General features: G+C 41.6%; 1 protein-coding gene across 1 annotated transcript in view; it reads left to right on the forward strand.

The window, feature by feature from the left end:
- C2H18orf63 (chromosome 2 C18orf63 homolog) overlaps window positions 1-21483 on the forward strand; it is a 37694-nt gene extending 16211 nt beyond the window's left edge. Inside the window, exons 5-13 of the mRNA XM_073329629.1 lie at window positions 2553-2594; window positions 4177-4253; window positions 8219-8328; window positions 8410-8533; window positions 8651-8736; window positions 10153-10336; window positions 12249-13373; window positions 21238-21354; window positions 21421-21483. Coding sequence (XP_073185730.1) covers window positions 2553-2594; window positions 4177-4253; window positions 8219-8328; window positions 8410-8533; window positions 8651-8736; window positions 10153-10336; window positions 12249-13373; window positions 21238-21354; window positions 21421-21483 — 1928 coding nt within the window. The remainder of the gene's footprint in view (window positions 1-2552; window positions 2595-4176; window positions 4254-8218; window positions 8329-8409; window positions 8534-8650; window positions 8737-10152; window positions 10337-12248; window positions 13374-21237; window positions 21355-21420) is intronic.
- The last annotated feature ends 4968 nt before the right edge of the window (window positions 21484-26451 follow it).

A 26451-nucleotide genomic window follows, 5' to 3' on the forward strand; every position in this document is an offset into this window, starting at 1 on the left:
TAAAATTCCCCTATTTCAACCAGGTGACCATGAATGATATCACTCTCCTGAGGATAACACAGAGAGATAAAGAACGGATGATGCTTGAATGCCAGCAAATGTCAGGACCACACGCTGCCATGCTTTGTTTTGCAATGACAACTGGCCTGCGTGGTAAAGTGTCCTACCATGGAGGACGCAATAATGCTGCCCTCCCCAGAAACCTTTTGCAAAGGCTTTCGGAGTACCTGCAGAACAGCTTCATTGAGATGTCCCTGGAGGATTTCCACTCCATCCCCAGGCACGTTAACAGACTTTTCCAGTAGCTGTACTGACCAAGAATGCATCCCAAATCTTCAGGGCAAATTAATCATTTAAACAAGCTTGCTTTTAACCTGTGTATTATATTTACAAAGGTACACTCATCAGAGGTTCCTTCTCCGCCTTCAAGGTCCGGGAACCCGTCTTGGGAGGGTTGGGAGGGTATTGGCTCCAGGGTGATAAACAGTTCCTGGCTGTCAGGGAGAACAGTTTCTCCGCTTGCCTGGTGTGCGCTATCTTCAACCTCCCCCTCTTCATCATCTTCCTTGTCCCCAAAATCCTCATCCCTGTTGTGTGAGACTCCCTTGCAGGAGTCCACGTACAGGTGTGGGGTAGTTGTAGGGGCACCTCCTAGAATTGCGTGCAGCTCATCATAGAAGCTGCATGTCTGGGGCTCTGACCCTGAGCGGGGGTTTGCCTCTTGGGTTTTTTGGTAGGCTTGCCTGAGCTCCTTAAGTTTCACACAGCACTGCTGCAGATCTCTGTGATAGCCTCAGTCATTCATGCCCTTGGAGATTTTTTTCAAATATTTTGGCGTTTCGTCTTTTGGAACGGAGTTCTGATAACACGGATTCGTCTCCCCAGACAGCAATCAGATCCAGTACCTGCCATTCGGTCCATGCTGGAGCTCTTTTGCGATTCTGGGACTCCATGGTCACCTCTGCTGATGAGATCTGCACAGTCACCTGTGCTGATCAGCTTGCCACGCTGGCCACACAGGAAATGAAATTCAAAAGTTTGTGGGGCTTTTCCTGTCTACCTGGCCAGTGCATCCAAGTTGAGAGTGCTGTCCAGAGCAGTCACAATGGAGCACTGTGGGATAGCTCCCGGAGGCCAATACCATCGGATTGCATCCACACAAATCCAAATTTAACCCAGCAATGTTGATTTCAGCGCTAATCCCCTCATCGGGGAGGAGTACGGAAATCAATTTTAAGTGCCCATTAAGTCGACAAAAATGGCTTCGTTGTGTGGCCAGGTGCAGGGTTAAATCAATCTAACGCTATTAAATTCGACCTAAACTCGTAGTGTAGACCAGGGCTAAGACTAAAACTTGTGAAACACACATGGTAGCTCTGGGGTTGCCTCTAAGCTATCAGCTGGTTTGGGTGGATGGAAGAACACAAAGCAATGTTTCTATCCAGCTCTCCTTTTGAGCCTGAGAAATTTGTCTCAGACATTTAAGAAGAACAAGAAGATGTGAGGAATGTGTCTTTTTAGGCTGCAACTTTAGTAACTTAATTCATCTGGGAATTATCAGCAATAACTCATTCAGTGCAGGTTATCATTCCTTTCTCACTCATTTCCACCTATTTGGGGAGGGCTGCCATCAGCCCCCACCCCTCCAACCTTGATTGCAGCCATTGCTGGGACCCCACCACCTTTTCCCTCATGTGAGAGTTAAGAGGCTGGGAAAAGGGAGTTGTCTCCTTACTGTAACAGACATTAGGAGCCCCAACCCTGTTCCCCAACTTCTTTAGGAGATGCCTTCCCCTAAGTCCACTTCCAACTTCAGTTAATCAGAGAACCAGACTCCCTATGGAATAATTACTTCTTGGCTGACCCAATCAGGTCCTGAAGGTGTGTGGAAGGTGAAAAATCCCACACTATTCCAGCAAATCTGATAAGGGAAAAATTCCTTCCCAGTCCTGAATAAAGCAACTAGAACAGTGTCCACAACAGACCACAAAAACCCACTTCTACACTTGTCCAATGGGTGGGGCCCACTGATCCATGAGAGAGGGTTCTGTCTGGCAGGACAGAGCATATATACCTTTTCCCTGCTCTGCAGGAGGCCTGTGGCTTACCTTACCCCCTCTGGCCAGCCCTAGCTTAGGTAAAATGCCTCCCTCCCCCTCGCCACCTCAGTTTGAAGGAGGGGAGCAACCGTAAAGGAGCCACACCCTTTTCTTCCCACTTGTCCAGACAAAGTGCCCTGTTACCTAATGAAAAACAATTCTGTATACGGATTCCTTACTGAGAGATAAACATCATGTATATAGTTGTTGTGTTTTCATGCATATGTCTGTGTTGATTTACATGCCACTTCTAATTCAATGAAAAATTCACTGATACAATTTTTTTCCTTTCTGTGTGAGGAGCAAACTACACAGGAACCCTGCCACACAAAATAAATTATGCACTTTGTCCATATCTGCTACATAAAATACTTCTGAGATAAAAGTCTTAAAGTATACTAGGCTTTTGCATATATTTTATAAAAATAATACGTACTTATTTTATTTATTAAGGAAGCAATTTTTTGTCTCATATGGGAAGGCAAAATGCTGTTGGTAAGTACAATATTGTGTTAATATTGTAAGTGTATTAGAAATTAGTAAGACTGTATTAAAGCTTCCATGGTCTTAGTATATCAACCCAATATCATTTCATTTTCTAATCTACAAATAAATTCAATCATATGATACCTGATGGCAGATTCTTCTTTAAATTATATGGACGCTTTTCAAATTAATTGCACCTCTGTAAGAGAGAGAGGAGTATTTTTATACTATTAATCTTAACCTATGACCATAGATTGAAATAAATGGTTGAAAGAACCTGGTTATAAGAGTTAATTTTAGGCAGATGTAGTTCAGACTGCACACTTGGTATGGCAGTTTGATGAACATAGGTAAAGTAAAATGAGTAACTATGATTAACTGGCTTAAGTTTATAGTTCTCAAAACATCAGGCCACAGTGGGATTGTTCCTTAGTATGTTATGAATAAATATATAGAAAGATATTTTATTTCTATATCTCAAATATAAATTTTAAGAATTCAATTTTAAAACATTGGCACCTAAATTTGCACCTGGAAAATATTTTCAGGAGCAGGTAATTGCCAGTGCAAATTGGTATTTGTGCATTCAAGTGACTATTTAGACCAGGGGTGGGCAAACTTTTCGGCCCGAGGGCCACATTGGGGTTGCAAAATGGTATGGAGGGCCGGGTAGGGAAGGCTGTGCCTATGCAAACAGCCTGGCTCTCGCCTCCTCCCAATTCCCACCCCCTGACTGCCCCCCTCAGAACTCCCGACCCATCCAACCTCTCTGCTACTTGTTCCCTGACCGCCCCCTCCTGAGACCTCCCCCCACCCCGGGACCCAACTCCCTATCCAACCCTTCCTGCTCCCTGTACCCTGACTGCCCTGCCCCCTTTCCACATCCCCGCCCCCTGACAGGCCCCCTGGGACCCCTGACCCATCCAACCCCCCCTCCCACTCCTTGTCCCAACTGACCCCACCCCCTATGCAACTGCTCCCTGTCTCCTGACCACCACCACCCCCAAACCTCCGCCCCATCCAACTGCCCCCTTTCCCCTGACTGCCCCCCAGGACCTCCTGCCCCTTATCCAACCCTCTCTGCCCTCTTACCAGGCCGCTCAGAGCGGCAGGACAAGCTTATTGGAAAGCTTGGGAGGTGGATGAGCGCAAGCCACGCTGCCCACGCAGCGGTGTGGCTGCAGGGAAGGGGGGACAGTGGGGGAGGGGCCAGGGGCTAGCCTCCCCAGCCGGGAGCTCAGGGGCCGGGCAGGACGGTTCCACGGGCCATAGTGTGCCCACCTCTGATTTCGACATACAACCGTGAGCTTTGTGCAATTATGGATGTTCACATACATTTTACAAGTGAAATTTAGTCACTGATATTAAGAATTAGCCAGAAAATACTTATTTTGATTTTTAAAAATTGAAATATAATTCTTTATACATGAAGAGGAATTCTTCTTACCTTTTGGTACTGCTACACCAAGCATAATGGTTGGAGGGTTTTTTGTTTTTGCTTTTTTAAATAAGCCTCTTGGCTTTACCTTTTCACTTAAGAGACAATTTTATATAGTTATACAGAGTGGTTTTGGTTTTGATTTTATTTCAGTTATGGACCTCAATGTATCAGAGACCCAACTTTGCATCAGTGTAGAGGCTTGCACAATTCGTCTACCGCCACCCCAGGTACAGAACAGTTCTAATTTCTATGGCTAATTTTGTTCATCCTACTTGCACTTTTTTATTGGCTGTATTTTATCTGGGCTGCTTTATTTGAAAAGAACATGGGGAAGCAAGATGTTTACTCCCAATTGCCATTGGACATGCACTATGTTAGTTGCTTAGCCTCATCTTGTACTAAATATATATACCATATATTATTGGATAGGGTTGTACTCATGGGAGTCTGACAGTCATTCCAATCAGAATGTCAGAGCTGTGAGATTTCCCTATAGTTACTGTTTGAAGAGAATTCCAGAGAAAATAATAAGAGCATGGGAAAAGGGAAGCACATGCTGGTAGCACTATTTCCCCAAGAAGAAAAGGAGAACTTGTGGCACCTTAGAGACTAACCAATTTATTTGAGCATAAGCTTTCGTGAGCTACAGCTCACGTCATCGGATGCATACTGTGGAAAATACAGAAGATGTTTGTTTTTATACACACAAATCATGAAAAAATTTTCTTTATTTTAATTCTTTATTTTCATTAAACAATCTTCTGTATTTTCCACAGTATGCATCCGATGAAGTGAGCTGTAGCTCACGAAAGCTTATGCTCAAATAAATTGGTTAGTCTCTAAGGTGCCACAAGTACTCCTTTTCTTTATACTATAATATTCTCCAGCATTACCCAGGAGATAATCCTTCCTTCCCTTTCATCCTATAATAGCTTAGAGCAGGGGTGGGCAAACGTTCTTGTTAAACCCTGGATTTGTGCTGGAAATGGCCCACCTTGATTATCATACACAATGTAAGGAGAGTGGTCACTTTGGATAAGCTATTACCAGCAGGAGAGTGAGTTTTGGGGTGGGGGGGGGTGAGAAAACCTGGATTTGTGCTGGAAATGGCCCAACTTGATTATCATACACATTGTAAGGAGAGTGATCACTTTTGATAAGCTATTACCAGCAGGAGAGTGGAGTGGGAGGAGGTATTTTTTCATGCTTTGTGTGTATATAATAAGATCTTCTAAACTTTCCACAGCATGCATCCGATGAAGTGAGCTGTAGCTCACGAAAGCTTATGCTCAAATAAATTGGTTAGTCTCTAAGGTGCCACAAGTACTCCTTTTCTTTATACCATAATATTCTCCAGCATTACCCAGGAGATAATCCTTCCTTCCCTTTCATCCTATAATAGCTTAGAGCAGGGGTGGGCAAACTTTTTGGCCTGAGGGCGACATCTGGGTGGGGAAATTTCTTGCAGGGTTGGGGTGCGGAGGCAGAGTGCGCGGTGTGGGAGGGGGTGCGGTGTGCAGGAAGGGGCTCAGGGCAAGGGTTTGGGGCAGAGGAGGGGTGTGGGATGTATGAGGGGGATCATTGAAGGAGTTTGGGGTGCAGGAGGGGTGTGGGATGCATCAGGGGGCTCAGGGCAGGGAGTTAGGGTGCAGGAGGGGTTCAGGCTCCGGCCCGGTACTGCTTACCTAGAGCGCTCCAGGGTGGCAGCGGCACACACCGGGGCCAGGGCAGGCTCCCTGCCTGCCTGCCCCGGCCCTGCACTGCACCACTCCGGGAAGCGGCTGGCACCACATCCCTGCATGGCCGCTGGGGGTGCGAGGGGGTGCGCAGTGGGCTCCATGTGTTTCCCTCGCCTGTGGGTACCTCCCCAAAGCTCCCATTGGCTGCGGTAACCTGTTCCTGGCCAATGGGAGCTTTAGGGGAGGTACCCACAGGCAAGAGCAGAGTGCAGAGCTCTCTGCAGCCCCACCCCCAGGGGCTGCAGGGACGTGGTGTGGCCACTTCCCGGTGCCACGCCACGGGGGTGGCAATCCCGCGGGTCGGATCCAAAGCCCTGGGGGATCGTAGTTTGCCCACCCCTGGCTTAGAATAACATCTTATGTTCAAAACCATCTATCAACTTTTAGCCATCAGAGCTATCAAAGAAGTCCTATCTGCACAGCGCTTCTCTGAAACCTGTTCCGTTTTCTTTGTGATACCCCCAAAAAGGTTGGGAGCAGTTTGGGTCATGCTGGATGTGAGCGTAGTTAGCAAATATATCAGGAAACCATACTTCAGTATTAAGAAATTAGCATCCGTTCTGATAGCCGCCATGTCACCTTAACTGGTCTGGTACAATGAGTACTAAATTTCTGATTACTTCTTTGCTTACAAAAGCAAGCATTTTCAATCCATTTCTATCCTTTAGAATATCTTTTGGCTCTCAGGAGAAAGAAATTCCACCGTTTCCGCTAGCTAGATAACATACTAATCAAAGACAACTTCAAGGTATCAGCCTTGAAAACGACATAGGCAGTGTCATAAAAATAAAGGGAAGGGTAAACCCCTTTGAAATCCCTCCTGGCCAGGGGAAAGCTCCTCTCACCTGTAAAGGGTTAAGAAGCTAAAGGTAACCTCGCTGGCACCTGACCAAAATGACCAATGAGGAGACAAGATACTTTCAAAAGCTGGGAGGAGGGAGAGAAACAAAGGGTCTGTGTCTGTCTGTAGTCGTCTTGGCCAGGGACAGAACAGGAATGGAGTCTTAGAACTTTTAGTAAGTAATCTAGCTAGGTATGTGTTAGATTATGATTTCTTTAAATGGCTGAGAAAAGAATTGTGCTGAATAGAATAACTATTTCTGTCTGTGTATCTTTTTTGTAACTTAAGGTTTTGCCTAGAGGGGTTCTCTATGTTTTTGAATCTAATTACCCTGTAAGATATCTACCATCCTGATTTTACAGGGGGGATTTCTTTATTTCTATTTACTTCTATTTTTTATTAAAAGTCTTCTTGTAAAACACTGAATGCTTTTTCATTGTTCTCAGATCCAAGGGTTTGGGTCTGTGGTCACCTATGCAAATTGGTGAGGCTTTTTATCCAACATTTCCCAGGAAAGGGGGGGTGCAAGTGTTGGGAGGATTGTTCATTGTTCTTAAGATCCAAGGGTCTGGGTCTGTAGTCACCTAGGCAAATTGGTGAGGCTTTTTACCAAACCTTGTCCAGGAGGTGGGGTGCAAGGTTTTGGGAAGTATTTTGGGGGGAAGGACGCGTCCAAACAACTCTTCCCCAGTAACCAGTATTAGTTTGGTGGTGGTAGCGGCCAGTCCAAGGATAACGGGGGTAATATTTTGTACCTTGGGGAAGTTTTGACCTAAGCTGGTAAAGATAAGCTTAGGAGGTTTTTCATGCAGGTCCCCACATCTGTACCCTAGAGTTCAGAGTGGGGGAGGAACCGTGACAGGCAGTTATGATGGAAATTAACGTGATGTTTCATTATCAGTAATCAATATTGTGGTCCATAATTTGCTAGAGTCTGAAGATAGACACAACAACTGAAAGGGCTTTTCTGTCACTGCGTGGATGCAAACCATGACAAACAACAGTCTCAGAAAAGAATGTTTCTCCAGGTCTAAGAGTGTCTATGACTTTAGCTCCAGCATGTCTTCTCTCAGAATATCTGGGCATCTCTCTTGATTTTTAGAAGAGGCAAAGGCATAGCTTCTTGGTAGTCTTGCTGAGATCTTTTGCTACCCTGGTTATTATGCTGCAATACTGTCACTAGGTTGTCCAACATTAGAATATGTTGGTTTCTGAGTAGAAAGTTAAAAGTTAAAAGAAACTTAAAAGTACTGCAGGGATAGTAAGGATGTTCTTAATCTGAGGACATTTATTTTGTGCTTCAAGTCCTTCTGGATCCAGTATCCTTACATGTTAAAGTACCTCCAATATGATCCATCAGCCTTTAAGTCTTTTACGTCTTTAGCCAGTTCCTGAAAGTATAGGTTTTTAACGTTTGAAACAGACTCTGCCATGTGACAATGTGAATAAAATTCTAAAATTAGCAGTTTGCAATGGCTGATAAATGAATATTCATGTATAAGTTTTGGTAGTACATTTGAATGCATGTTAGATGTTTTGCATGTTCCTTTTTCATTTTGTATAAATGAAGCAATATTTGAAAATAACAAAACACTTTTTTTTCTATTTAAAGCTGGAAGACTTTGACATTTCAGCAAACATCTTAGAAATATTTGACAACAATAAAAATACAGTCATTCAGAGACACTCCATTTTAAGTAATTGGTGCTATGTCTTGCCAAGGTAAAATTCTATTTAATTCCAACAAAAACAAACAGTTTACCAAATATCTGTGTTTCCAGCTATGCTGTGGGTTATATCTAGCATTCTCTTTGCTTTACCCCTGTACAGCATGAAAATGGGTCAGATCATAAGTATTAGCCATGTAATTCCATCAGAGTCTCCTTTTCATTCATACAAAGACTTTCAGATGCACTGGAAGAATCTGGTAGGAAAGAACATGATTACATATGATTTTTTTCCCTTTTGTCTCTTTTTTGAATTTTTTTGTGTTAATCACATTGTTTATAATAACATTCCATCTATATGTGTATTTTATTTTTAGTATGGGTATATCCTTCCAGAGGATCATGGAGAGACAAAAGTATATTGCAGTGTTTACTTCAAACTGATAGGGGAACGGCTCTTTACGTATCCTTTATACATATTTTATTTTGTGTTGGAACGTCTTCTCCTCTACTATGCTAGCCAAGATCCAAACTCTAATTCAAATTGAGCACCAAATTCACTGCAGTTGTAATTCCATTTAAGTGAATGAGGCTATGTCATCAGAAAATATGGTCCAAAATATTTAATTCAGTTCTTCTGTAGTATTAATGAATGATGTCAAATCTGGTCTTCTCTATTTTGCTGGAAATGTTTCTTAAAGGACCCTGAGATATGAATTGGGAACTCTTGTAGGGGCTGGGATGCCAAATCTTTGAGAGAATAATTTTTCTTCAGCCTGTTTGTTCAGTCATATGCGTTAAATAGGCTTTAACAACAAAAACAAAAAAAAGCCAACCAAATAAAAATTTAAGTTTTAGGAAATCTTAATCTGAATAAAATTACTTCACCACACAGGCCCTGATCCTGTTAACATTTACTCTCATGCTTAGAGTTCAGGACATTTTAAGTGTTTTCACAATTGAAACCTAAGTCTGGTTTCACTTCCATAATATCTGTGAAGTTACCTGTTCCTCACAATCATCAAGAGTCTTCCAGGAAAAACAGTCTAGGTGACCTATGACTTTATAATCTTAAAAACAAGCAGAAAAACCCCCTTTTTATAAAAATAAATCTTTTCAGGCCTCCTTGTTATGGAAACAAGAAATGGCACTAACAGAATGTTTTTCTTTGCAGGTCACCCTTTACTAGGGGCATTATCAATTAGTTTAGGCCTCATTTTTCCTTTGCTTTGCAATTTGTGCAATCCACTGAGGAATATGCTCCATATTCTAGCTTTATTTTTTTAAATCCACCCCTGCATCATTGAAATACTGAAAAAATAATAGCATTGCTAATACTTGTTTCAGACATTTTATGTTGCTGCTGAAATAACTGCCAATAGAGGGTGTTCATATTAATTAGGAAACTCTGATTTCAGAACCATGCTCACAAAGAAAGAATTCAGACTAAAAACCAAAATTCATATTGAGTTGTGCTTTGGAATGAGAAAATAATTAAAATATCCAGAGAAGGAAATGAAGAAAATCAGGAGGATGTTACAAATAAAGCACTAGTTTCTATCACTTTTACTTCTGTTGAATAATACCTTATTTTGCAGGATATTCCATTGATTTCAATGTGTCGGCTCAAGCAATAAAGTACTTCTCAATGGGAATGAAAATGGCTTAATTTAGCCTAATAAGAGTAAAACTTTCAAATCTCTAAAACCATTAAAACTACTAAAATGTTGGTCCCTTTAAAAATAGTAAAGCTGCTTTTTTTAAAATTCTTTTGAAGAAATGTTAGTGTGCATTTAAGCTTTTACTCAAGAAAAGGATAAACAGTTTCATTATACAAAATGCTAAAAGCCATCTTACATAGCCCTTAACACTTATTCAGGTACCCTTTAAGTTGCATAAGAAGCCAACCAGTCCAATATTTTACTAGAGTAGATTTAGAAGGCGTGTTAAACTCTTTTCTTTCTGACCTAAAGTCTAAACTTCCTCATCTATGTGGATTTCCAGTAAAAATGACAAGTAAAGCATTGTATGCCACAAAGGAACTAATGAAATATCCCATGCATGTAAGAAGTTTTATGTTTATATTAATATGTATATTATTGGGCACAGTGGTGTTCATGATAATACGTGCTCTTTCCCATGTGAATTTTCAGAACGCTGCAAGAGTATAAAAGTATTTCTCACCATGAATAACTGTTAATACTTGTGTTTTTCTAGTTAAATGGGTAGCCTCACATATTACTGTTCATATCATAACTGTATAAGAAGATATGGAAGTGATATGTTGCCAAATTACCAGTTCTGTTGGAATCTAAGGTTTCCTTTTCCTGAATTTTTTATCTTAACTCTGCCACCATAAATATCACAACAATATTTTTTTCCTTGTTTTGAAAAAGAAAATTAGAGAAAATAAGTAGTCTAGACTTATTATTGCAAGCATTTAAATGGTTTGAGTCAGGCTGAAGTTCACACTTCAGAGGTGAAGAGGATGGGAAGGAGCAAAATTTACAACTCTTTTAGAATAATGGGCTATATGAAATACTATTTTCAGCCTTTTCTGAGCAGTAGCACACGTGCTGATTATCTTGTCAGTGAAAGAAGGAAAAACTTAATTTTTTTAAAAACAAAGAGTAGAATTTGAAGAATGCAGTAGAAATTGCAGAGTTTCGAAAATGTTAAGAACTGGTGTCTGAGTGAGGCTCCTGTTTCTCTCTTTCCAGTAGCTGCAGCCCCTAATGGAGAAAGTTAGGATGACTCCTCCTTATTTCCCACAGTTTTCACAGGCATCCAGGCATTTCTTTGTTATGAAAAGTCTAGATGTCTGTGTAAGTAACTAGAGACAAGGAGGACAGTCAGCCAGCTAGCTCTGTGTGGGCCACTAGAAATTGCTTTGCATTCCACAGTTTTAGAAGTACTACTCTAAAATGACGACTAAGGATTAGGTCTTCCCTGTCTGAGAAATGTGGCAATCCAAAAAGTGCCTCATCAACCAATTGTAGCTCATAAGCAGAGAATGGGGAAACTGGATCCAGTGCGTTTTGTCCCTCATCCCTCAAAACTGCAGAAATCTCTAAATACAAAAACCACACAATCAGAGTTCTGTGAGGTTTCGGGTGGTTTTTCAGCCTGGTGTGAGACAGAGGACATAGCCGTAGTATTACCGTCTGTGATAACTGTGCAATTAAGGAGAATGTCCTAATGGAAAATAATTGTAATCAGAGCAAAACTAATTTTGAACAATAGCAGCTACTCCTCATTTAAAGAGGGGGTTGATTGAACATATCTGCTGATTAGGGAGTCAAAAGCATCTAGGTTTCCTGTGGCACAATAGGAGCTCTGAGGAGCAACATAGAGAAGTTTGCTCTGCATGCAGATGCCATAATATCCTGAAGGGTGGAATTGGATCTCTCCCTATGGGCTCTAGACCCTTTTCCTCAAAGAGGATATTGTAGCAGAAACTCAGTGTGGCAAATCACACAGAATTTTCAAAGTAGTTTTTCCCTTTCAGTGGATGTTTTCCATGAGAGGGAATAAAATGATCCGATATAACAGATATGAAAGGGGCACATTACTGAAATGGTTTCTCCACTTGTATTTGTAACAGAAAAATTCCCCTGGTGTCTTTTATTGTTGCTATGTGATGTTAAAAGGTTGCTGGGTTCCATTTCAGTGGTGGGTGAAGTAATCACTGTATATAGCTTGTGGCATGCTTTTTTATTCTTGCTTGAAAGGATATATATTGTGCAACATATTTGCCATTTTGACAATCAGATATTTGCATACATATTACTTTTCATTTATCAAGCTGAAAAAAATCTTTCCTTAAATGTCTTAATAGCAAGCATACAATGTTCTTAATTCTAGGTTGTTTTAAAAAAAATAGAATTATAAAATAACCAACACAAAAATGTGTACAGTGTATGTTGTATACAGGCTAAGTTATTGTAGCATTGTAAACTAACTCTCTTCATTCAGTTGAATCAGTTTGGCAACAGCTGTGTGTTTCAGGGAGTAAATGCCAAGCCTGCAAATCTGACCAGCAAACCGATATGGAAGGTATCTCTGACTCAGGCACCTCCAAGACGAGAGACTTTGCAGCAGAGGTCTTCACAATGCAGTTCAGGAATGAGCCACGAGATGGAGCTTTTGATCAATCAGCCGAAACAATGTACTCTCTCAAATCTCATTCCATGTCCAGAGAATGCTGTTGCTGAGGCCATGAAGAAAACAGTGCATAGTAGACAGCAGCAGCAGACTCCAGGAGCATCAGGGGTACCAGTTCACTCAACTGAATCCTTAAGAATGTCTGAGAATTCATTTGTGGATTCTCAAAAGAACAATGCCACTAGAATTATACCTATTTTCAAAGGAAAGTTGTTGCAAATGGATGTAAAGGCCACAAGAGCCAATGAAGGAAAGAAAAAAGTGAGTGTTTTACGGCATTCTCCAAAAGTAGTTAGAGATGTCACTGTGTCTAAATTGACTGTATGCAACCTCAGTGTAAATCAGGTATACAAACCTGTCCAAACTGTGTCATTCAAAAATCCTACTAATGGCACTGATGCTCAGAGAATGACTGGGAAAGCAAGTGTAAAAAATGCTGGACCTATATGTGACCAGAAAAAAGAAACTGGTAAGCAGCTGACAAATTCGGCTTTTTCTAATAGCCCATCTTCAGGTAGGAATTCAAGTAAAGGCAAACCTGAAAAGCTAAATTCTTCTTCATTATCTGCTAGTGACAAATCAGTGCTTCAGACATCAAATGCTAATCTAGGTTTGAAAAAACCTGCACTACTCAGTTCTACTACAAAAAAGGGGGGAAAGTTATCAAATCAAAACACCACAAAAATACTTGGGGAAAGTCACAGTTCAAAGAAGGTACAGATACAGATTTCTGAGTCAGACAAAGAAATTGCAAACACCAGCGTATCACAGCATCAAACAAAAAGCCCAACTGAAGGAGCCGGGTTAAATATTCTCAGATTGGTTTTAAACAGTACAGTGCACAGAGCCAAAAGAGAACATCAACAATCATTAATACCACCAAAGGAGTATATCACCAAGACAACCAATCACCATTCACAAGTCAACTGTGAGCAGGTACAGTAAATAATTGGTTTCACCTATACTAGTTCTCACCAATTCTGTGTGTGTGTGTGTGTGTGTGCATACGTGCACTCGCTGAGGTAATTAGACTATTCATTGCATTTGATGCTGTATCTTAGTTCTTCCAGATAGTATGTTTCTAATATTTGCGGTAATTTGTATTAAAGTCTTTAACCATTGCCTCCTGTTACAGTAAAAGACTGATTTGTTTTATCATCTGAGCTGTATGCCCTTGTAATTGTGACTTTCTGAAAGGAAGGGTAATTCCTTTAAATTTCGTTCCAGATTTTTATTTAATGGGACTAACAAAATTTATAAACAATAATATGCTTCCATTTTCTGTGTGTCAGTCTGTCTTCACACAAAGTTGTATACCACAACCAGCTATTGGATGATATATCAGACCAGCTCAAGTATGTGATCGTATCACCTAGTAGCTGTAGACTACAAAATATGTAAGCCCAATGCTTTTACACAAGCTTGAAACTTTAGCAGGTTCAGTTGTTACAACACATTCATTGAAAACCTTTGCATGTATAATAGCTATTTAGATTACAAGTTAGTAGAAATTAGGGCTGTCCATTAATCGCAGTTAACTCATGAGATTAACTCAAAAAAATTAATCACGATCAATTGCAGTGTTAATCACACTGTTATACAATACCAATTGAAATGTATTAAATATTTTTGGATGCCTTTCTACATTTTCTAAGATATTGATTTCAATTGCAACACAGAATACAAATTGTACAGTGCTCACTTTATATTATTATTTTGATTACAAATATTTGCACTGTAAAAATGATAAACAAAAGAAATAGTATTTTTCAATTCACCTCTTACAAGTACTGTAGTGCAATCTCTTTATCGTGAAAATGTAGTTTACACATGTAGATTTTTTTGATACATAACTGCATTCAAAAACAGAACAATGTAATACTTCAGAGCCTACAAGTCCATTCAGTCCTACTTCTTGTTCAGCCAATCGCTAAGACAAACAAGTTTGTTTACATTTACAGGAGATAATACTGCCCTCTTCTTATTTACAATGTCACCTGAAAGTGAAAACAGGCATTTGCATGGCACTTTTGCAGCTGGCATTGCAAGGTATTTACATGCCAGATATGCTAAACATTCGTATACCTCTTCATCCTTCTGCCACTATTCCAGAAGAAATGCTTCTTCGCTGACTACGCTGGTTTAAAAAAAAATGCATTAATTATATTTATGACACAATTCTCCTTAAAGGAGTTCGTTTCCTGCTGTTTTACCTGCATTCTGCCATATATTTCATGTTATAGCAGTCTCAGATGATGACCCAGCACATGTTGTCCATTTTAAGAACACTTTCTCTGCAGATTTGACAAAAAGCAAAGAAGGTACCAATGTGAAATTTCTTAAAGATAGCTATAGCACTCGACCCAAGGTTTAAGAATCTGAAGTGCCTTCCAAAATCTGAGTGCGACGAAGTGTGGAACATGCTTTCAGAAGTCTTAAAAGCGCAACACTCTGACCTGGAAACTACAGAACCCGAACCACCAAAAAGGAAAATCAACCTTCTGCTGGTGACATCTGACTCATGATAAAAATGAACATGCATCGGTCCACATGGCTTTGGATCATTATCTAGCGGAACCTGTCATCAGCGTGGACACATGTAGAATGGTGGTTTAAGCATGAAGGGACATATGAATCTTTAGCATATCTGGCATGTAAATATCTCGCGATGCCAGCCATAACAGTGCCATATGAACGCCTGTTCTCACTTTCAAATGACATTGTAAACAAGAAGTGGACAGCATTATCTCCTGCAAATGTAAACCAACTTGTTTGTCTGAGCTATTGGCTGTACAAGAAGTAAGACTGAGTGGACTTTCTAGGCTCTAAAGATCTACATTGTTTTATTTTTGAATGCAGTTATTTTTTTGTAGATTATACTACATTTGTAAGTTCAACTTTCATGATGAATACAATACTGTACTTGCATTAGGTGAATTTAAAAATACTCTTTTGTTTTTTACAGTGCAAATATTCATATGTATTTTAGATTACAAAGTGAGCAGTGTAAACTTCGTATTCTGTGTTGTAATTGAAATCAAAATATTTGAAAATGTAGAAAACATCCAAAATGTTTAAATAAATGTTTTTTATTATCGTTTAACAGTGCAATTAATCACGATTAATTTTTTTAATCGCTTGACAGCCCTAGTAAAAATGCAAGTTGTTAACAGCATTTGAACTTTGTGCTGAATGGCACACTAAAAATAATTTAAATAGAGTATAATACTTCCTCTTGAGTTTTAATAAAACAAGAAGTGGTAAACTGAGTTCAGTGCAATAACAGTGATGAATTTAGCACCAAGTTTTTTAAGACGTTCAAGAACGTAAGCTGTGCTTTGAATCTCCTAATTTTGCTTTTAATTTGTATCTACAAAGGCTTTTAACTTTAAGAAAATTATCCATACATTCTGTTACACTGTCTTTACAAGATATAGAACCTTTTATTGCTGCTATTTAAGAATGCTCTTCACCATAAGAGAATAAAAAGATGTTTTATCCTAAAAACTCCCTGGAGTAGGACACAGGGTGGTATTTTCCTTCCTATGATTTTCTTAATCTATAAATATGAATTTGGTAGACGGTAATTCTTTCTCAGCCTGACTTTATTATTGTTGGGGTTGGTTGGTTTGTTATGTGGGGACAGGGGGGATGATGAAGGGGGTTGGGCAGAGAAGGGCTCTTGCATATGTCCTGTGAGCACAGTCCTTAATTTATGTCTTCTGTCTTTTAAAAACAAAAGTCTCTAGGCCCTGGTCTACAATAGGACTTTAGGTCAAATTTAGCAGCATTAAATCAATGTAAACCTGCACCCGTCCACACGATGAAGCCCTTTATTTCGACTTAAAGGGCTCTTAAAATCGATTTCCTTACTCCACCCCTGACAAGTGGATTAGCGCTTAAATCGGTCTTGCCGGTTCGAATTTGGGGTACTGTGGACACAATTCAAGGGTATTGGCCTCCGGGAGCTATCCCAGAGTGCTCCATTGTGACCGCTCTGGACAGCACTCTCAACTCAGATGCACTGGCCAGGTAGACAGGAAAAGAACCACGAACTTTTGAATCTCATTTCCTGTTTGGCCAGCGTGGTAAGCTGCAGGTGACCATGCAGAGCTCATCAGCAGAGGTGACCATGATGGAGTCCCAGAATCGCAAAAGAGCTCCAGCATGGACCGAACGGGAGGTACGGGATCTGATCGCTGTTTGGGGAGAGGAATCCGTGCTATCAGAACTCCGTTCCAGTTTTCGAAATGCCAAAACCTTTGTCAAAATCTCCCAGGGCATGAAGGACAGAGGCCATAACAGGGACCCGAAGCAGTGTCGCGTGAAACTGAAGGAGCTGAGGCAAGCCTACCAGAAAACCAGAGAGGCGAACGGCCGCTCCGGTCAGAGCCCCAAACATGCCACTTCTATGATGAGCTGCATGCCATTTTAGGGGGTTCAGCCACCACTACCCCAGCCGTGTTGTTTGACTCCTTCAATGGAGATGGAGGCAATACGGAAGCAGGTTTTGGGGACGAAGAAGATGATGATGAGGTTGTAGATAGCTCACAGCAAGCAAGCGGAGAAACCGGTTTTCCCGACAGACAGGAACTGTTTCTCACCCTGGACCTGGAGCCAGTACCCCCCGAACCCACCCAAGGCTGCCTCCTGGACCCAGCAGGCGGAGAAGGGACTTCTGGTGAGTGTACCTTTTAAAATACTATACATGGTTTAAAAGCAAGCATGTGAAAGGATTACTTTGCCCTGGCATTCGCGGTTCTCCTAGATGTACTCCCAAAGCCTTTGCAAAAGGTTTCTGGGGAGGGCAGCCTTATTGCGTCCTTCATGGTAGGACACTTTACCACTCCAGGCCAGTAACACGTACTCGGGAATCATTGTAGAACAAAGCATTGCAATGTATGTTTGCTGGCATTCAAACAACATCCGTTCTTTATCTCTCTGTGTTATCTCAGGAGAGTGAGATATAATTCATGGTCATCTGGTTGAAATAGAGTGCTTTTCTTCAGGGGACACTCAGAGGAGCCCATTCCTGCTGGGCTGTTTGCCTGTGGCTAAACAGAAATGTTCCCCACTGTTAGCCACAGGGAGGGGGGAAGGTTGAGGGGGTAGCCACGCGGTGAGGGGAGGCAAAATGCGACCTTGTAACGAAAGCACATGTGCTATGTATGTAATGTTAACAGCAAGGTTTACCCTGAAAGAGTGTAGCCACTGTTTTATAAAATGTGTCTTTTTAAATACCGCTGTCCCTTTTTTTTTCTCCACCAGCTGCATGTGTTTCAATGATCACAGGATCTTCTCCTTCCCAGAGGCTAGTGAAGCTTAGAAAGGAAAAAAAACGCACTCGCAATGAAATGTTCTCCGAGCTCATGCTGTCCTCCCACACTGACAGAGCACAGACGAATGCGTGGAGGCAAATAATGTCAGAGTGCAGGAAAGCACAAAATGACCGGGAGGAGAGGTGGCGGGCTGAAGAGAGTAAGTGGCGGGCTGAAGAGAGAGCTGAAGCTCAAATGTGGCGGCAGCGTGATGAGAGGAGGCAGGATTCAATGCTGAGGCTGCTGGAGGACCAAACCAGTATGCTCCAGTGTATGGCTGAGCTGCAGCAAAGGCAGCTGGAGCACAGCCCGCCACTACTGCCCCTGTGTAACCAACCGTCCTCCTCCCCAAGTTCCATAGCCTCCACACCCAGACGCCCAAGAACACGGTGGGGGGGCCTCTGGCCCACCAGCCACTCCACCACAGAGGATTGCCCAAAAAAAAGAAGGCTGTCATTCAATAAATTTTAAATTTGTAAATTTTAAAGTGCTGTGCTTAAAGTGCTGTGTGGCATTTTCCTTCCCTCCTCCACCACCCCTCCTGGGCTACCTTGGTAGTCATCCCCCTATTTGTGTGATGAATGAATAAAGAATGCATGAATGTGAAGCAACAATGACTTTATTGCCTCTGCAAGCGGTGATTGAAGGGAGGAGGGGCGGGTGATTAGCTTACAGGGAAGTAGAGTGAACCAAGGAGAAACAAACAGAACTTTCACACCGTAGCCTGGCCAGTCATGAAAGCAGCCAGCAGCCAGGCGATTTGCCTCAACCTCCCACCCCGCCATAAACGTCTCCCTCTTACTCTCACAGATATTGTGGAGCACACAGCAAGCAGTAATAACAGTGGGAATATTGGTTTCGCTGAGGTCTAAGCGAGTCAGTAAACTGTGCCAGCGCGCCTTTAAACGTCCAAATGCACATTCTACCACCATTCTGCACTTGCTCAGCCTGTAGTTGAACAGCTCCTGACTACTGTCCAGGCTGCCTGTGTACGGCTCCATGGCATTAAGGGGTAGGCTGGGTCCCCAAGGATACATATAGGCATTTCAACATCCCCAACAGTTATTTTCTGGCCTGGAAAGTAAATCCCTTCCTGCAGCCATTTAAACAGACCAGAGTTCCTGAAGATGTGAGCGTCATGTACCTTTACCGGCCATCCCACGTTGATGTTGGTGAAACGTCCCTTGTGATCCACCAGAGCTTGCAGCACTATCGAAAAGTACCCCTTGCGGTTTATGGACTCGGGGGCTTCGTGCTCCAGTGCCAAGATAGGGATATGGGTTCCGTCTATGGCCCCACCACAGTTAGGGAATCCCATTGCAGCAAAGCCATACACCTGCACATTTCCCAGGGTCACTACCCTTGATATCAGCAGATCTTTGATTGCGTGGGCTACTTGCATCACAGCAGCCCCCACAGTAGATTTGCCCACTCCAAATTGATTCCCAACTGACCGGTAGCTGTCTGGCCTTGCAAGCTTCCACAGGGCTATCGCCACTCGCTTCTCAACTGTGAGGGCTGCTCTCATCTTGGTATTCATGCGCCTCAGGGCAGGGGAAAGCAAGTCACAAAGTTCCATGAAAGTGCCCTTACGCATGCGAAAGTTTCGCAGCCACTGGGAATGGTCCCAGACCTGCAACACTGTGCGGTCCCACCAGTCTGTGCTTGTTTCCCGAGCCCAGAATCGGCGTTCCACAGCATGAACCTGCCCCATTAGCACCATGATGCATGCATTGGCAGGGCCCATGCTTTCAGAGAAATCTGTGTCCATGTCCTGATCACTCATGTGACCGTGCTGACGTCGCCTCCTCGCCCGGTATCGCTTTGCCAGGTTCCGGTGCTGCATATACTGCTGGATAATGCGTGTGGTGTTTAATGTGCTCGTAATTGCCAAAGTGAGTTGAGCGGCCTCCATGCTTGCCTTGGTATGGCGTCCGCACAGAAAAAAGGCGCGGAATGATTGTCTGCCGTTGCTCTGACGGAGGGAGGGGCGACTGACGACACGACTTACAGGGTTGGCTTCAGGGACCTAAAATCAAAAAAGGGGGTGTCTTTACATCAAGGACTATTTCAGGCAGGACTTCACGGAGGGTTCCAATAAGAAATGGTGCACCTAAGTTATTGTTCTTATTGGAACAAGGAGGTTAGCCTGGCCTCTGATTGATACATGGCTAGATTTACCTCGCTGCAGCTTCTCTGTGAGTGACTGCAGTGTGACCTAGAAGAATGAGTCCCCTAGACGGGGGAGGGGGGGAAGCAAATGAATACAGAACAAATCTGATCTATTTCTTGTTTTGATCCACTCCATCTATCTTTTACATCTTTGGCTGGCAGCAGACGGTGCAGAAGGACTGCATGCCATCCACATCTCATGGCTGCTCGGCAGAAGATGGTACAGTACGACTGCTAGCCATCCTCATCTCTTGCCTGCCCGGCAGAAGATGGTACAGTACGACTGCTAGCAATCCGTATTGCCTGCCTGCTCACCATAAGACGGTTCAATAGGACTGACTGCAGGACTAAAGAGAATGACCTGGTCAAGTCACTCCAAATTTAGTCCCTGCGCCCATGTCTGTCCAGGCGCTCCCAGCCGACGTGGCCAGGAGCACCTCGGACATGACGATGACGGCTACCAGTCGTACTGTACCGTCTGCTGCCACAAGACAAGGGGTTGCTGCTACTGTGTAGCAATGCCGTACTGCGTCTGCCAGCATCCAGGAAACATAGGGTGACGGTTACCTGAGCGGGCTCCATGCTTGCCGTGGTATGGCGTCTGCACAGGTAACTCAGGAAAAAAGGCGCGAAACGATTGTCTGCCCTTGCTTTCACAGAGGGAGGGAGGGAACGGGGGCCTGACGATATGTACCCAGAACCACCCGCAACAATGTTTTAGCCTCATCAGGCATTGGGATCTCAACCCAGAATTCCAATGGGCAGCGGAGACTGCGGGAACTGTTGGATAGCTATCCACAGTGCAATGCTCCGGAAGTCGACTCTAGCCTCGGTACTGTGGAAGCACTTCGCCGAGTTAATGCACTTAATGCACTTAGAGCATTTTCTGTGGGGGGACACACACTCGAATATATAAAACCGATTTCTAAAAAACCGACTTCTATAAATTCGACCTTATTCCGTAGTGTAGACATACCCTAGAAATATGAAGCACTGGGCTATTAATGCCTCACAGACACAGGTTAGCTGCTAGAGTGAGAATGTACATCAGTAAGAAAGGGTACATATTGATAGTGGTCTATTCTTTGGACAGTGAGTGATAATTTATCTGTATAATTCACATTGGTGAATTATATTAGTATTGTATAATTATATTATATTAGTATTGTTAGAAGTTACAGGTCAGGGTGGATTGTAATGGTGAGATTCAGTGGCCAAAAAAAAAGTCAATCAGAAGTCCTGTCATGATAACCATTACAATAGTACTGGAGTTTTAGATAATAAGGGTATATCAACTTTTATATTTTAAGATGTTGACAGTGAATGATCCCTTGCATTGTGAAGCAGTGGCCTCAAAACAGATTTACTCAAAGATGGAGACCCATTTGAAAACAACTTCAAAGAAAAGTTGTGGCAAAAGAAGGCAGGTAAAAAACTCACTAACATCCAGACACTAAGTGATGAAAAAGACAATATGTACTTTTTGATTTTAGAATATTGACCAGTTAAAGCAAAACCGGGAATACAAGAAATCCCTTATGGCCTGGAAAAAGTAAAACTTCTATTTCATTCCTGTCTTTTCAGAATTTTTTGGCCAACTTTTAAAATTTTGAAAACATACTCCTTCAGAAATTAAATATGTAGTAACACTAAGAAGGTTAATAATATTTAATGTAAATATTTTATTTTAGGGTATATGAAAATAACTTTTCCGATTCCACATTAAAAAATCTTGTTAGGAAAGACGCTCACAGTATCATACAACTTAATTCTGGGATTTATTAATCCACTTCATAATGGTCTTATAAATTAGATTCTTCTGACTGCATGAAAGCTTTTCCTATTTGCTGAAGTGTATGCCATCAATTTAGAACATACTTTTCTGCATATGTATTTTACTCTGCTTAATCATAATTTAAAAAAACTATTGCAGAAAATGTGGACTTTGTCTATTTTAAAAACCAGTACATGTAATTACAGTGGAGATTGATTTATTGATTAATTTTTTGGTTCCATACAGTCATTTCTGTTTGTGGATAATTCAGGTGTGTTACCGATTACCACCATCTCCTTGATCCAAAGTATTGAGACATTTAAATTGAGGTGCATAGGTATCAGCTTCATTGATCATGTTAGCACTGCATAAGTATCCACACAGCACTAACTAGGTATATAGTACATGCTTTATTACATTAGATCACTGGTATATTTTGTCCAATATTCCATCTTCAACGGTGACTAGTAGCTAATTTTCGAGTGGAAGGTGCAAGAATTCCTGAAATGGCCAATCGGGACAGTTTTTTCTTCCTGCCCCAAGCTGTTAGTAGGTGGCTTATTCCCTGCAATACAAAATTTGATCCTTTATTATTAGTATAATTTATTTTAATGTAACTACGGATGCTCTCATTAGTTACATAAATGTCTCATCATTTTAATCCTATTAAACTCTTGGATTCAGTAATATCCTGTGGCAATAAATTCTATAGGCTAGGTATGATTTGTGTAAAACATAAAGTATTTCCCTTTACTGGTTTTAATTTACTGTCTTTCAGTTTCAGTTTTAATCCACTTACTCTTGTAGTATCAGAAAGAATCAATAGGAGCACGCAAATAACTGCTAGATACCATTCATAATTTTATGTACCTTATATCCCCTTTTATTTGTCTCCTCTCTGAATAAAACAGTCCTAATCTTTTCTCTCTTCTAATGGAAGTCTTTCCATAACTTTTAACCATATTCCTGCCTATCTCTGAACCTCTATTTCTACTACATCTTTTTTTAATATCTGATAACCCAAAGGGAAAAAGTGTTAAATGTGAGGGAGTACTATCCATTTATATTGTGGTAAATATTTTCAGTAGTATTTTCCATTCCCTTCTTTTTATGTTTTAACTGGTAGTTTGCATTATGAGTACTTGCAGACTGGTGGGCAGTTTCACCAGCCAGGGAACAGAAATAAGGTCCAAACCTCAATCCTTTTAGGACTCTTTTATAATTAACACAAAAAATAAATGGACTTAAAAGCACTGGACAATAATTCCCCAAATGCTTTCCCCCACTTTAGATAGCCAGGAGAAAAGGTGCACCCTTCTTCTTAGCTCCCCTTTGACTCAGCTTTTCCCCCCAGCCACCTTTCATACTCCACTGGTTGCAGCCCCGTTAACCCTGTAGAGGTTGCAATGCCTTTACCTTTTCACACCACCATGGCACATAAATAATCGTGTCTTTTTCTTGAGCATTTATAGTTATTTCAGAACCTAGAAATGTGCATGAGTAGTTCAAATTATTCCTTTTAATTTACATTTGTCAACAGTAAATGTCATCTTCCATCTTGCTGCTCATTCACTTAGTTTTGTTGGGTCCCTGTGGAGTTCATCATAGTGTTCTCAGGTCTTGACTATTCTAAATAATTTTGCGACATCTGCACATATTACCCCCGTATAATTTTTCATTTTTTCCAGATAATTAGTAAGTATATTAACCACTGGTCCGACTGTGTGTTACCCAGGGTTTTCAGAACCCCCAACACTGGTAATGTAACTATTTCACTCCAGACAGCATCAGTAGAAACACAGTGATTCTGTCTGATCAAGGATTAAATGCAAGTAAGCGTGCTCTTATCTAAGCAGTTTATGAGATTTAAGCACTCACAGACATAAGCAATAAGTTTAGAACATCTCAGATATTTACCTATATTCTGAGATGTTATTGAATAATCAATGACAAGTCAGTGCTGGGCAAACGCCTCCCTGCTGGGAGTAAACATGTCAGGAAAAATGTCTCTCTCAGGATAGCTCCAGAGGACTGCTCCCAAGTACACTCTATTATCTAAACAAGTGGCTCTTAACCTGGGGTGCACGCACCCCCTGTGTGGTGCGAGATGCCCTTTCTGGGGGTGCAAGACATGCCAGATTTTTTTAGAAGGTAAATCATTGAAAACACAAATTAAGCACAGGCACGTAAGTACAACTACTTTGTTTAATCAAACCTATGTATTTATTACATTATACATTTTTAGCAACTACTGTAATATACAAACAAAAAATATATCTAGGTTTAAAGAACTGACCTACTTCAATGATTTTTGATAAGAGGTGCAAGAACATATTTTGAGAACCAAAGGGATGCAGGCTGCAGTAAAGGTTAAGAACCACTGATCTAAACTTTTTGTAACTAACTTCTACAAAACAGAGGTCATAATGACCCTTACTAGATCATCACTTTTCCTAACTTTCAATAAACTTTTAATAGCTGAGGCATCTAGACTCCAGGTTGTCCGTCCATATATCTTCTTTCATTCTTGGTTATTTACTTTTCCTTCCTCCCTCCCATTCTGAGTAGCAAAACTGCCAGCAGTTATGACCTTGCTTCTGAAAGCCTGTCTCCAAATTAACCCTTAACTATGTGGTGTTCTATTTCATTAATTCATAGTGGCTGAGTGCACTTAATATGCCCTCAATCCAGGCCAACATGTGTATCCCTGGGAAATCACTTTTAATCTAAGCACCCATCCTCTGAAAATTAGGCCTCTTTAAGGTATCTGAAATTGGGCACTCAAAAGTCACTAGTTGCTCTTGGAATGCTTGGCCATTACTTTTGATCCAACATTTAAAAGGATATTTTCAGCAGTTTGGGTTTTAATTTAATCTTCTGTTACATACTATACATTATCCCCACTTTTTGAACATTGCTTAATTGATCTATGAAATGTATGCTTATTTTCTATTTCCTGTACTGTTCAATCAAAATTTCTTATTTGCAGAAATGACATTTGTTAGTTTAGCTGTTGGCTTAGTGTTACTCAGCACTGAGTGCATTCATTTAACTTGCTTTATTACTTGTTAACAGGAAGAAGGAGGAGGTTATTCAAAGTCAAAGAAATCCAAAACATGTAACCCTGCTATCTAGAATGTGGATGTAGAGGAGCATGGAAAGAAAAATCAGGTATTTCTGTGTTACAAACTTGAAAGATTCTTCTCTTTAATAAAAATAATACTCTGTCATCTCCGATTCTTAAGGATCACAATTACTCTATAAACTGTCTGTACAGAGATTGCCTTACACCAGGGGTGGGCAGACTTTTTGGCCTGAGGGCCACATCGGGGAATAGAAATTGTATGGCGGCCCATGAATGCTCACAAAATTGGGGTTGGAGTGTGGGAGGGAGTGAGGGCTCTGGTTCGGGGTGTGGGCTCTGTGGGGTGGGGCTGCAGATGAGAGGCTTGGGGTGCAGGAGGGTGCTCCGTGCTGGGATTGAGGGGTTTAAAGAGCAGGAGGGGGATCAGGGTTGGGGCAGAGGGAGAGGCTCAGGGATGCAGGCTCCAAGCAGCGCTTACATCAAGCGGCTCCCGGAAGTAGTGGCATGTCCCTTCTCCGGCTCCTACGTGTTAAGTGGCCCCTGACCCTGCTAGCGCCAGTGCAGGGCCATGTGGCTGCTTCCGTGAGTTGCGTGGTGCTGACTCTGCGCCCTGGAACAGGGTCATGCTGCGGCTTCTGGGAGCCACGTGGTGTGGCCCCTGACCTGGTGCCCCCGGCTGAAGCGCCGGAGCGGGGCAAGCCCCAGACCCTGCTCCCCAGCAGGAGCTTGCGGCATGGCTTAAAATGGCTTGCGGGTCAGATCCAGCTCGCGGGCCGTAGTTTGCCCATTCCTGCCTTACACAATAAGAAGCTGGATGCTAGGATAAAATACTAACATACAACAAAGCCAGAGTTCTTGGTTTCTTTGAACACTTGCAGATAAGTAGTCTTTTCATTTTGCTTGTCTGGCCTTTCCTGGCAAACAAGCTCTATACTGAATTATAAAAGATTCCTACCCTTAGATGTGCTCAGACTTGGCTTAAACTCACATATGATTGGATAATTTTTCTTTTCTTTCTTTCTTTTTTTTTTCCTTCAAACCAAATGAAACCTAGTTTCTGTGCATTGCTGAGTGCAATTTTTAACCTAAGTTATTGTTAAAATCACAGGACCATATCCAGCTGAAGTATAGTGCATCATTTCCTGTAAGGGTGAGCATGGTGGCTGGGCACTTGGGCAGCAATAAGTCCTAATAAAAGGATAAACTGACCAGCCATGCAAAACATTAAAGATTATACAGTTCCACAATCAGAAGACTGAGATACCAGTGCTCAGAATGTGCGGGGTTTATGTTAGTATTAGTCCTTCAGGGAAGAATATTCTTCCTGTACATTAGGGATGCAGAGAGCATGTTAGAAAAAGGACAGTTTTACTCATGCAGCCAGTTAAAAGTTATCAACCAAAACTTACATGAGGGAACAGACTCTGTGGTTAACAATCTTAGAAGTAAATGAGGTTATAGGAGTCCAAAATAAAAATATCAAAGTAATAAAAAAAAAAGGAAAGGGATCACATAGGTCATGGCTGGACCAAAAGTACAGTGTATACATCATACAAACAAATGGGAATATCAGGGTCTTAATAAAAAGAAATATACATAAAGAATGTTTCCTTTTTAATTCAGTTTCTGGTTTCAGCATAAGTGATAACTGGTAGCCAGCCAATC

Source organism: Lepidochelys kempii, chromosome 2 (assembly GCF_965140285.1).
Source record: "Lepidochelys kempii isolate rLepKem1 chromosome 2, rLepKem1.hap1, whole genome shotgun sequence".
Classification (NCBI taxonomy): Eukaryota; Metazoa; Chordata; order Testudines; family Cheloniidae; genus Lepidochelys; species Lepidochelys kempii.